The sequence below is a fragment of the Beauveria bassiana genome (assembly GCF_000280675.1).
Source record: "Beauveria bassiana ARSEF 2860 unplaced genomic scaffold BBA_S00009, whole genome shotgun sequence".
In the NCBI taxonomy this organism is placed as follows: Eukaryota; Fungi; Ascomycota; class Sordariomycetes; order Hypocreales; family Cordycipitaceae; genus Beauveria; species Beauveria bassiana.
Genome location: NW_007930844.1, coordinates 469,361 through 480,376, shown reverse-complemented (window position 1 = coordinate 480,376; position 11,016 = coordinate 469,361). Strand labels below are relative to the sequence as shown.

Below are 11,016 nucleotides of genomic sequence, written 5' to 3'. Positions count from 1 at the left end.
GAGAGAGAGAGAGTGAGAAAATGACTCAGAAAGAGAAAGAAAAAATGGCATGTAAAGGAGCGTTCTGTGTCCTACCGTCGTCGTGTACCGATATGTCATTGATAAGAGAAAAACAGGGAGGAAAAGAAACCCAAAAGAAAAATGTCCAATGATAGCCATGTCGCATTGCTCAAACTATCCCAAAAGGAAAGAAAATACGCTGGTGTAAACTAATGCCATGTATGTGTGAAACAGAAGGGAAAAGAGGCAAGAGGGCCAAAAGAGGAGCTTTACATGACGCTGCAGGATCCCATGGTTCGGGCTCGTCGTCGGCCGATCACGCCATCTTCTTCGTCAAGATGCAGCGCGTGCGTCTCGCGCGCGCGCCGTCTGCGCCTCCGGTGTCCCGCACCGACGGCGCCGGCCTCCTCGCTGGCTTGCATGTGGTCTGCCCACTTGCGCTCGAGGCGGCTGGCGGCGAGAAAGTCGCCGCGCAAAACGCGCTTCTGGTGCTCGTCGACGGTCATCTGGAAGCCGTAGAAGCACTTGAGGGATATCGTCTCGCTCGGGTAGGTGACGCCAACCGACTTGGCCTTCATTTGGGCGTTGCGGAAAAGCACCTCGCGCACGCCGGCCCATGTTACATGGTGGCAATCGTAGACGACGAGGGACAGCGTAACATTCGGAGGGTTGGGATGCGTGGAGCGCGTGGAGCGCTTGGCGACGGTGGCGGCGGCTTCGGCGAGGACGAGATCGCTGATGCGAGTGTTGTCGAGGTCGCAACTGCGGAGCTTGGTGCACGTCTGCATGACGGGCAAGACACCCGTGTCGCCAATATCTTCGCAGTTGCTCAGGGAGAGGTGCTCGAGCGAGGCAGCGCATGGTGCCTTGACGAGGTGTTCTGAAAGGAGGGAATTGGTGAGTTGGCCGAGATCCTCAAGCTCAAGATGGGTAAGACGAGGCGTGGAGGCGAGGATGGGCTCCAGAGCCGCGTCTGTCAAAGTCTTGCAACCCGACAGCTGCAAGCCTTGGAGCTGAGGTGTGGCATAGCCAATAGCCCTGACTCCTGCCGAGGTGAGGTGCGCGCAGCGACTGACATCTAGATGGCGGAGATTTCGCGGCGGAACAATGGGGCGATTGGTGAGGATGTCAATCTCGGGATCTACACCGTGCATCATTATTCGGAGGGCCTCGTCGCTGAGGTCCGCACAGCCGCTCAGTACTAGACGCTCAAGATTGTTGGTCCTAAAGATGCTTTCGGCCGTTTCCAGATTGTCAAAGCCTTTGACCTCACCTGCGCGCAAGTCTTTGAGACGCTTGCACGAGTCAACTACCAGTTTGATGCCCTTTGCATCGACCTTTTGGCACCAAGACACGTTGAAGCTCTCCAACTGGGGGCAGGAGTCAGCCACGATTTGGCACGCACGATTGGATACGGCATAGAGGCCGGTAAGGTTGAGATGCACCAGATTTTCGTTGCTCTCGAGAAGGTTGTGCAGGGTTGCCTTTTGAAAGTTGCGGCAGCCTTCCAGAGTAGCGTTGATGAGGTTCTTACAGGCCTTGACAATGGCTTCGGTGCGTCGGTAGTGCTCGACTTGGACACAGCCGCGCAGATTGAGGTCCTTAATGAACGGCCCGGCAGCAACAATAATCCTGGCCAGTGAATCGGCAGGAATATTTTGATAGAATTCCGAGGCATTGAACGAGGTCCAAAGCTGGCCGTCAAAGCAAAACTTGTAAAAAGTCTTGCTGACGCGGGAGACGCGGACTAGCTCCCTGGGCTCGAGATGAGCGAAAATGGCAATGCGTATTTCTTGGGGCATGTTGTCCCAAAATGGGAATGGCGGCTTCGAGACAATCTTGGTTTGGGCGCGCAGGTCGGCGGGCAGCAGAGCGGTCGAGGGCCTCGATGTGGGAATGACGCGGACGGTCCTGACGCCAGGCTGCTGCTCGACGCAGTCGTGGAAAGGAAACTCGGAGTCTGGGGTGTCGGATCGGACGAGGGGCGAGGGTTGGGGAGTTCCGTAACGGAGAGGTGTCTGAGGAGGAACACCGGCGAGACTGACGCAGGAGAGCGAGGTGCGGCTCCCACCATGATACGGGCTGCTGGCGGACCGGCCGCGGCGGAGGTTGGTGAGTGAAGGCGACGAGGAGATGCGCTGAATCCCTCGCAGCAGTCTCTTACGGCCCTTTATCTTGGGAGAGGGAGCTTCGGCGGCGACGCCGGCGACGTCGGCAAGAGGAGGAAACGGCTCACCGCCAAGAGTCTCTTGCATCTCGGCCATGGCTCGATGGCGAGGGGGGGTTACGGCGCCGGAGAAGTTGTATTTGATTTTATACTTCCAAATCGAATGCACTGATTCTTCTTGTTAGATTCGAAGGGTTCGGGATATGCACAATCTCGCAGAAGTCTCGCAGAGCTCTCGAGTTCGAGGCCGGTGGTGGGGGATAATGGCGGCGTTGTAAGTAGTGCGGTTGGTCGGACGGCGGCGGGTGAGATGCTGGGCGGGTGCCGGAATGCCCGGACAGGTTTGTGGCAAGGACGAGACTTGTTCAGACCATTTCTTGGAGAAGGACAGATTCGTGGGGAAAAAATAGGTAGAAACTTGATTGAATAAGAGGGATTGAGAAGATAAGAAGTTGAGGGAGGGATGGAGAGAGCATGAGGGGAAAATGGGCACATGGGGGCTCAACCGTTAGGTGCAAAGCAAACAGTGGCAGGCGAGTTGGGTAGGTTGACAAGGCTGGCTGGTACAGTAAATACAGTACCTACTACCTACGAATTACAGTAGCAAAAGCAGGCAACAGAGCGGCCTGCAAGCAGTAAGCCAGCCAGGTGGAGAAAAGGCGGGCCCAAGTGAGAAGGACCCTGAATTGGCTGGTTGGCCTGGCTGGGCCGGGCAGCCGGGCTGGTGTCAGTGGTCACTGGCATCAGGGTGACAAAACAGACCACCGGTAGCCTACTACGCACGGCAAAGTGTCAGGCGAAATTTTTAAGCTTTAACACGCAGTAAAAATATATAATAAATCTAGTAAATTTATGTACTCTAACTTCTATATTAAAATAGTATTCTAAGTACTAATAACGAGTTGTGGTTCAATTCTAATGTTTGGAAAAGTGAGTATTCTTAGCTATACCGGCGATCTGTTTTGTCACCCCGTTGACTGGCTCGACTGGACTGGTCTGCTGCCAAAACGTCAATGTTTGGGGTGCCGACAACTGTGGAGCTACAGCCCACCAAAAGTGCGGGGCAAAACAGAAAAACAACCGAGAACAGGACAGTAAATCACTACCCTCACGTTATCAAAAGGTGTCTTATACCTCACAGAGCACCCAAGTAAATTTAGTGATTACCCCGTACTGATACGCTTTGGCTCAACAAAACAACCAAGCCTCTCGTGCCTCTTTGGCTCTTTGGCTGCGCTCGCCCCATCTCCAGCGCCCTAACCGCAAACCTACTTGTACAATAATGTGGCGCATCCCCCTGCTGGTCAGCGGATTCGCCGCACTACCTAGGTACCTACCATATTATCTCTTATCGCGCTATCCGTATTCCATGGGGCACATGGGCTTCTAGAATGTGACCATGCACACATCGAGCGGGTGATATTCTGGCGTTGATCTTGTCACCATCTTGTCACAAGTCATTTATTGATTTTCCACTCTTTTTTGTTTCTGCGATTTCTCTGCTTTTCTTCTTTCTTCTCGCCTATTCGAAGCTAACAGAACTGACAATTCGGTTTTTTTAGCTGCACCACGATTACTCGTCGCACTGCACCTTCCCAAACACCCCCACTAGCCTCGGCGCAACCATCATCTTGGGACTCAGTAATAACCTAAGGTAGTTAGTAGTTACGCCTTGTTTGCTATGTAGGTACCTTTTTACCATGCATGTGCCGCGTGGCACCTATCCTATTCTTCCGCCGCCAAGCCTCAACAGGCTCGTTCCACAACCTCGCTTCACAGAGCCGACGACTAACACGAACTAGCCAAGCTAGCATCTGAATACCTGCACGTAAATACCTCCTCGTCTTCTGTGTAGGTTTTTTTATCTGGTGTATGCCTTGCCCAGTTTATCATCAGGTCCGCCTCCAGAGTTCAGTTGACCATTCTGGAAAATAGGTAGGTAGTAACTAGCGCCATTCAATGCCCCACGAGCCTGATTGTTCATTCCTACACCAAGAGTAACGCTTCTTTTCTCCGAGCGGTGACAGAGGGGCACCCCTGGCATTCGATAACACCCTCTGCGTTCACAAGACCATCAACACCGTGATGCACGTTTGTGAAACTTTCAGACACACATCTGAAGAAGAGTTTGGAAAAAGCAAAAAAAAAAAGTCGCTCATCATGCGGCCAACACGTGCTCCCAAAGCCCACCCGACCGCGTCCAGTGGCGCACCTCCTCTTTGTAAGACTGTTCGGTCCGGCCGCACCGCCCAACTGACTCGTCTTCTGGCCCAGCCTTCCGGCCAGGTACAATGTCTCTACCTGCGCTTACTATTTACTGGTACGCCAAAAAAAAAAGGGACTTTTGGCATGGCTTGCATACTTAGCTCCGAACTGTGACTTGAAGGATGCCGCTGGCTGCATTGGAGACTCAACAAACTCAGACACATTTTGGGGCGACTAGTGACAAGTTTCTCTACAAAGCAGAATGGCACAGTTATTACCCTGTATCATCGTCCGGCTCGTTTTTGTTTTTGTGCTTGTGGTCACCTTGTGGCTTGACATTTGTCTCCGGATGTGTACCCCGCTCAACACCAGCTGATCGTGAGCCCGCAGCACGCACATGTCCCAGGCTTAGCTGCAAGTCTGCTGAGCCCTTGCACGTGTTGCACACATCTACACCATCTCGCTTTACTCTCAAGATCGATACTACCTCGTTGCGGATCGATCCGCGCCGACCTTGACCACGAAGAGTTGAAACTAAAAAGGCGCCGTAGGGTAGGTAGGCCGTGAAAGACTCCGTACTGCGTCGTTTTTCCACTCCCAGCTTGACAACCAGTCAAATCAAACATGAACCTCTCACTTGTCGTATCCTTCTAGTTTGACTCAAAAGTACGCCACTTTGATTACACACCACACGCGACGCGGAGCATATTTATACCCTAGTAAAGAAGCTAGTCCCGCGACGCGTATGTCCTCTGGATACCGAGAAAAGCAGATTGGTTTGTTGCAAATTCGCCGTCGTTTCCCTGTACTATCTTTATTATCCTCTATTGAATCGTGATGTCTTTTTAGGGCCCAGGATGTTGAACCAGTCTCGTCCCCACTCCTGCGCAAGACGCAAGACCAAAAGGAACGGAATATTGCGGCATGAAGGTGACTTGTGTAATGCCTTGTTGGTTCTCGCATGGCGGGCAGACACCTTCACCCTACGTTGGTGTCTTTTTAAAAAAAAGAAAAGACTGATTGTTCGTTTGTGGGGCTTCTGAATCCTCCTTGGCCAGCGTGCTATTTATTTCTTTCCTGTTCATTCTTGTCCTGCTGGGCTCGTCGAACAGAATCTTGTTCAGTCTCCCAGCGGCTCATCTACTGTGGAACAAGGGATGTCCCAACGTATCTTGCCAGGGCTGGACTTTGTATCGTGGCTAGAATGAAAATGTGGTGCGTGGTGCCAAGCAGTGTATCTACTTGTATATTGAAACAAGGGTCAAACGCCAAGGCTGGCAAATCAAATGCGAGAAAAATGATATGTGCGTGTCCTAATAACCGGAGCCCTGCGCCTACCTACAGTACCAGCAAGATATATGGGCATAATGGGGCATAGGAATATGCAGCTCTTGACAGTGTCGACTCTTTGAGATTCAATCAGCCTGTGGCATGATTACATGTGTTGTGGGCTTTGCACTGGTCGTGAGTTGGTGCACAACAGGCGACCAAGGTATGGAATCAAATATTTCCATCTTCTTTCCCTCTCCAATTGTAAAATGTCTCCATTTGGGATATCACTGGAAAATCATCTTGAAATCCCGGGCATGTGCTGTAGCCTTTAGACAAGTCGACAGTATTGAAAAGGCCGCTAAAGTGCAGTCAGAAACTCCCCCGCCGCCTACTAGGAATCTCAGTACAGCATGTACCTTACCTAGGCCAGACATCTGCCCCTCCCATGCTTCCCATCCCCATACATTAATTACCTTAACTAATGAGGCCAGCCTCTGATGCTCCCTTTGTCTCCCAAGCCCCAAGGAAAACTACCTACTTAGTCTCTCGCCCGACTTGCATCGCCACCACCCACGTCCTCGCCACACATTTGTATCCCGCCTTGAGCTTCATTATCGACATCATTTCAAGCTCCTCCAATCTTCTGTCCAGCATCTCTCTTCCCCGCTTCCAGCCAGTGGCAAAGGGCGGCTGGCCCTCTCGCTCTCGATCCCTTGCCCAAGCTATCGCGCCCACCGCAGCCTCGACTTTGCCAACTTCTCTCGTCAACCGTCAACCGCATCTCCCGCCCTGCCCATGACTGCCGGCTCGCCATTGTGAAAATCTTCTCGTCGTCCTTGTCGCACTCGCCATCTTTGCTTTCCCCAATTTCCCGGGACAAGCCACCATGCATGGTAACCGTACGCGCTTCCCAAAGGCACAAAAATATTAGCCCGCATCCACACGCACACACGCGCACCAGCAAACCCACCCTCACTGCATCTCGCTCCTCCCCTCCCCCCCTCCGTCATCGTCATACCTTGGCTACTTGCCGCCTAGGGCTCAATCATGATTGCTGACTCTCCCCTCCTAGGCGCCAACAGCACAAACAACGACGATGGCGAGAGAGGCCGTGACAAGCTCCTCGCGCCCCTCTCCCTGCCCAAGAACCGCAGCACCAGCAACCTCGCCCTCTCAGCTGACCCCGATCGCAGCCGCTATCGCATGTCCTTTGAGGGCTCGTCATCTGCCGCCCCCGACCATGACTTGATGACCAGGTCAGTCATTTTGCTCCGAGAACGCTCTAACCTCCACCTTCTCTCGCCCTTCTTCCTCATGCTTTACGTCTTGTTTGCTTTTGATTAAAAGCCCCCAGCCCGGCTACCCGCAGCGGCCAACCGCCGACCCACGCCCAATCCTCCGTGTGAAACGCCATCATGTCGTGTCACCGCTCACTATCATGCCGCTGCTAACATTTTTTCTAAACTGGTGCAGGCCTTCGCCCGTTGCCGACCACGAACATGGCCTGGGACTATCCGGTCTGCGCCGCATACGGCAGCATCCACCCTCACGCAACCCAACCATGCCAAACTCCAACGCTTCCTCTCGTAGCCCGTCCGTCGTAACTCTCTCCCGCTCGACCTCGATGAGTGCCACCCTTGCCACCCCCGCGCCGCTCTCCTCCTTCTCCGCCTCCCCGGCCTCTCCCAGCTTTTCCGAAGACCTCTCCCGCTTCCCGACCGAGTCGCTGCATTCCTTCTCCTTTGCCCACCAGTCTGAAGACTTTCTTCACAACCGTCAAAATGTCCTCAAACGCTCACTCGAATTCATAAAGGACCGCTTGGGCATGCCTTTAACCGCCAACCAGGTTGGGTTGGCTAGCGCTCAGGCCAGAGTCACTGGCGACTTGGAGGCCCAAAATATGCTCGAAATGCTCGCCAAGGCCCAAATCATCGGCGCCAGCAACCTACCCAACCCAGATGCTTCCTCCGCCATCCCCCCGCTTACCGGGCCCCCGGACATGTCTGGAGAGAACATCTTTGAGAAGCAATTTACTCCCAATACGCTCAGCGCAGACCCTACTATCATACACGAGGAGCCTGAGGAGCTTTCCACGTCGCCCAAGTCCCTCCGCCCAGTATTGAATAAGGAAGATCAGCATAACTCACAACAGTCGAATCAAACACGTTCAAATGAAAGCAACGTACAAAAGTCGAGCAAAATAGCTACAGACGAAAGCAACACACAAAAGTCGAGTCAAATACCTTTAGACGAGAGCAAGACGACAAGCACCACGTCACCGCCCACTTCGCGGCCAACGAGCCTCAAACGCACAATGACGGATACCCTTTCCGTAGCTCTCAAGGACAAGCTGATCGATACCATGGCCCAGCCATTCATGGCTGGCTCGACATTGCATCAAGAGTCGAGTCTTTCACCAATCCCTACCCATCAACACTTGCCGTCCCAAAATTTTCCAGGTGCCATGAACCCTGCCGTGCATGGACACACCAACAGATGGGTTCCCGCCGCCCAAGCCATCTTCACCACCGAAGCCAAACCTCCTTGGACCATCCTCGCCGCCAACGATCTTGCTTGCCTAGTATTTGGAGTCACCAGAGCCGAAGTTCGAAAGATGGGTATTTTGGAGGTTGTCCAAGAGGAGAGACGAGCCTGGCTTGAACGAAAGCTGCTAGACAAGGATGTTAGCGAGGGGATGCCGGAAACTACCGCCGACCTGTCGCCTGCAAGCTCAGCCGCAAGTGTACTTCTTGGTGGACGCTCTGGAATCACTGCACAACTATTGGGCAAGCCAAATTCGAGATCACAAACACCTCAGCCTCCGCGGAGAGCTCAAACTGTTCATAGTGGCGATATGGAGCCGCCAAAGCCATGCGGTACCGATGCGCATCGTAGCTCAGGTTCCCGAGGCGTTTTGCTCTGTGGTGATGTTGTTCCCATCCAGAAGCGTAATGGACTCACCGGTTCTGCCAGTCTATGGGTCAAGGAAAAACGTAGCGGCTTGATTTGGGTCCTTGAAGAGATACACGAAGACGTCGCCACTATCGAACTCGACGAAGAGGGCGTCGTCAAATACGTGACTGGCGCTACCGAAACCATTTGGGGCTTCAAATCTGTCAAGCCGGGTATTGATATTGCGAACCTGATCCCACGAATTCCCCGGCAAGGTTTCGATCCAACTCAGGGTGAGATTGATTTTGCCCAAACACGGAAGCGACGCTTCTTCACCTGTCCCAACTATCGAAAAGTCAACATTCCCTGCACTGTCGAACAAACTCAAGGCAAACTCGAGCTCAGAGTTTCCACCTTCCCCCACATGGCTGGCATCATCGTCGTCGACCCCACCAACTTTAACATTCGCAGTTCCAATTCAGCCTTTAGTGGCGCACTCTTTGGCTTTGAGAAACCTGCAGGCACGTCCATCAATACCTTGATTCCTGGCTTTAATAAGATTATAAATACCCTTACCGAGGAAGACGGCTTGCAACTTCTCGACGGTATGGTCATTCCAGAGCATCGCTTCAGAAGGGCTGCTGCCTTTACCGCAATCAAAGAACACAGGCCCAACGCCGCGGCGTCATTTTTGCAACCCAACGGACTGACTGCGAAGCACCGCGACGGCTCTGACCTCAATATTGACGTTCAAATGCGCATTGTTGAGAGTGAAAAACAGACCGAAGTTTCGCACGAGATTATTGAAGAGGCCGTCGACGACGACCACACAGACATTTCCTCGACGCAACCACACACTGAAATGGTTTTTGCTCTCTGGATCACATACTCTAGACACATTCATGCAGTTACCAACGTCTTAGACCCAGCCAAGCGTATACCTTCGGGCCCGCCAACGCCGCTGCATCAACCTTCACCCGGCCAGACACCTATTCACACACCCATGCTTCTATCGGACAATGAAGCCGAGGCCGACGAGCCGCAAGTACCTTCCGCCTCGCCCTCCAGCATGTCGAAAATTAAGGATGCAGCGCTGAATGCCGCGGCAAGACTCACGGGCCAGAATAGATTATCGCCCAAGGCAGCCGTCGCTAATCCAGTCTTGACAGCTGCAGAGGAAGAGCCTCGCAAGGCGACCATAGACGACTACACCATTTTGGAAGAAATGGGCCAAGGTGCCTACGGTCAAGTGAAGCTTGCTAGGAACAAACGAAATGGCAAAAAGATGGTACTAAAGTACGTCACAAAGCGACGTATCCTGGTTGACACCTGGACGCGCGACCGAAAACTCGGCACTGTACCGCTAGAAATTCACGTCTTGGACTATCTTCGCAAACCCGAGTTTCGACACCCCAACATTGTCGAAATGGAGGGTTTCTTTGAGGACGACATCAACTACTACATTGCCATGGTGCCCCACGGACTGCCAGGCATGGATCTGTTTGACTATATCGAGCTGCGCTCCAACATGGAGGAAGCTGAGTGCCGCAGCATCTTTTCGCAGGTAGCGCAAGCTATTCACTTTTTGCATACCAAAGCTCTGGTTGTGCACCGCGACATCAAGGATGAGAATATCATCCTCGACGGCGAGGGCAACATTAAACTCATCGATTTTGGCAGTGCCGCCTACATTAAGAGCGGACCGTTTGATGTTTTTGTTGGCACCATCGGTAGGTTTCGGGCGCTTTCCTACCTTGACCTTTGCTCACCTGCTAACATATGTCAGATTACGCTGCCCCCGAAGTCTTGGCTGGAAAGCCCTATGGCGGCAAACCGCAAGACGTGTGGGCGCTGGGCATTCTCTTGTACACCATTATTTACAAGGAGAATCCCTTCTACAGCATTGATGAGATTATGGACCACGACCTGCGCGTGCCGTTTACCATGAGCCCCGAGAGCATTGACCTCATCCGGTGCATGCTCAACCGCGACCTGCCCCAGCGCGCCGACATTGCGCAAGTACTGGAGCATCCCTGGTGCAAGGGCGCCTCGCTGAAGAATTAAAAGCAGATTTGCATACAGTAATCATTTTACTAGGGCGAGCAAAGGAAACTTTAAAGATGCATAATGACCATTAACCTACTACACGATACCCTCCATCTACATACATTATTATATCACATTAGCCATCATTCGAATTCACCTCGTTTGCATGCATGACGCTTTGAAAAGACTTGATTTCCTAGAGCCGACGATAATGGTACCGATAGTTTTGTTGACTGTCTTGATTTTTGAAAACATAACTGAGCGGCCTGCGTTCGCGATTCTGCCAGACCCAGATGCATATCATTCATTCCCTCCTCTTTGCACTCTCTATTCAGACATGTGATGACACTGGCGCTGCGTAATGACAACGGCATAGATCAGTCGCTATAGCAATACTTTATGAAATGTCAAAAAGACACCGTACAGGGTAGATA

The 11,016-nt window shown here is 52.6% G+C and overlaps 2 protein-coding genes across 2 annotated transcripts; one reads left to right on the top strand and one right to left on the bottom strand.

Annotated features, from left to right (window-relative positions):
• Positions 1-269: 269 nt before the first annotated feature.
• On the bottom strand, positions 270-2,264 carry BBA_04147 (F-box domain-containing protein; the record flags this gene model as incomplete). Its single annotated transcript, XM_008599244.1, has 1 exon — positions 270-2,264. The coding sequence occupies one exon, from the start codon at positions 2,262-2,264 to the stop codon at positions 270-272; it is 1,995 nt and encodes a 664-aa protein (XP_008597466.1).
• Positions 2,265-6,530: 4,266 nt separating this feature from the next.
• On the top strand, positions 6,531-10,600 carry BBA_04146 (serine/threonine-protein kinase ppk6; the record flags this gene model as incomplete). Its single annotated transcript, XM_008599243.1, has 4 exons — positions 6,531-6,543; positions 6,717-6,900; positions 7,118-10,266; positions 10,323-10,600. 4 exons carry the CDS (start codon positions 6,531-6,533, stop codon positions 10,598-10,600), a joined length of 3,624 nt encoding a protein of 1,207 aa, XP_008597465.1.
• Between the last annotated feature and the right edge of the window lie 416 nt (positions 10,601-11,016).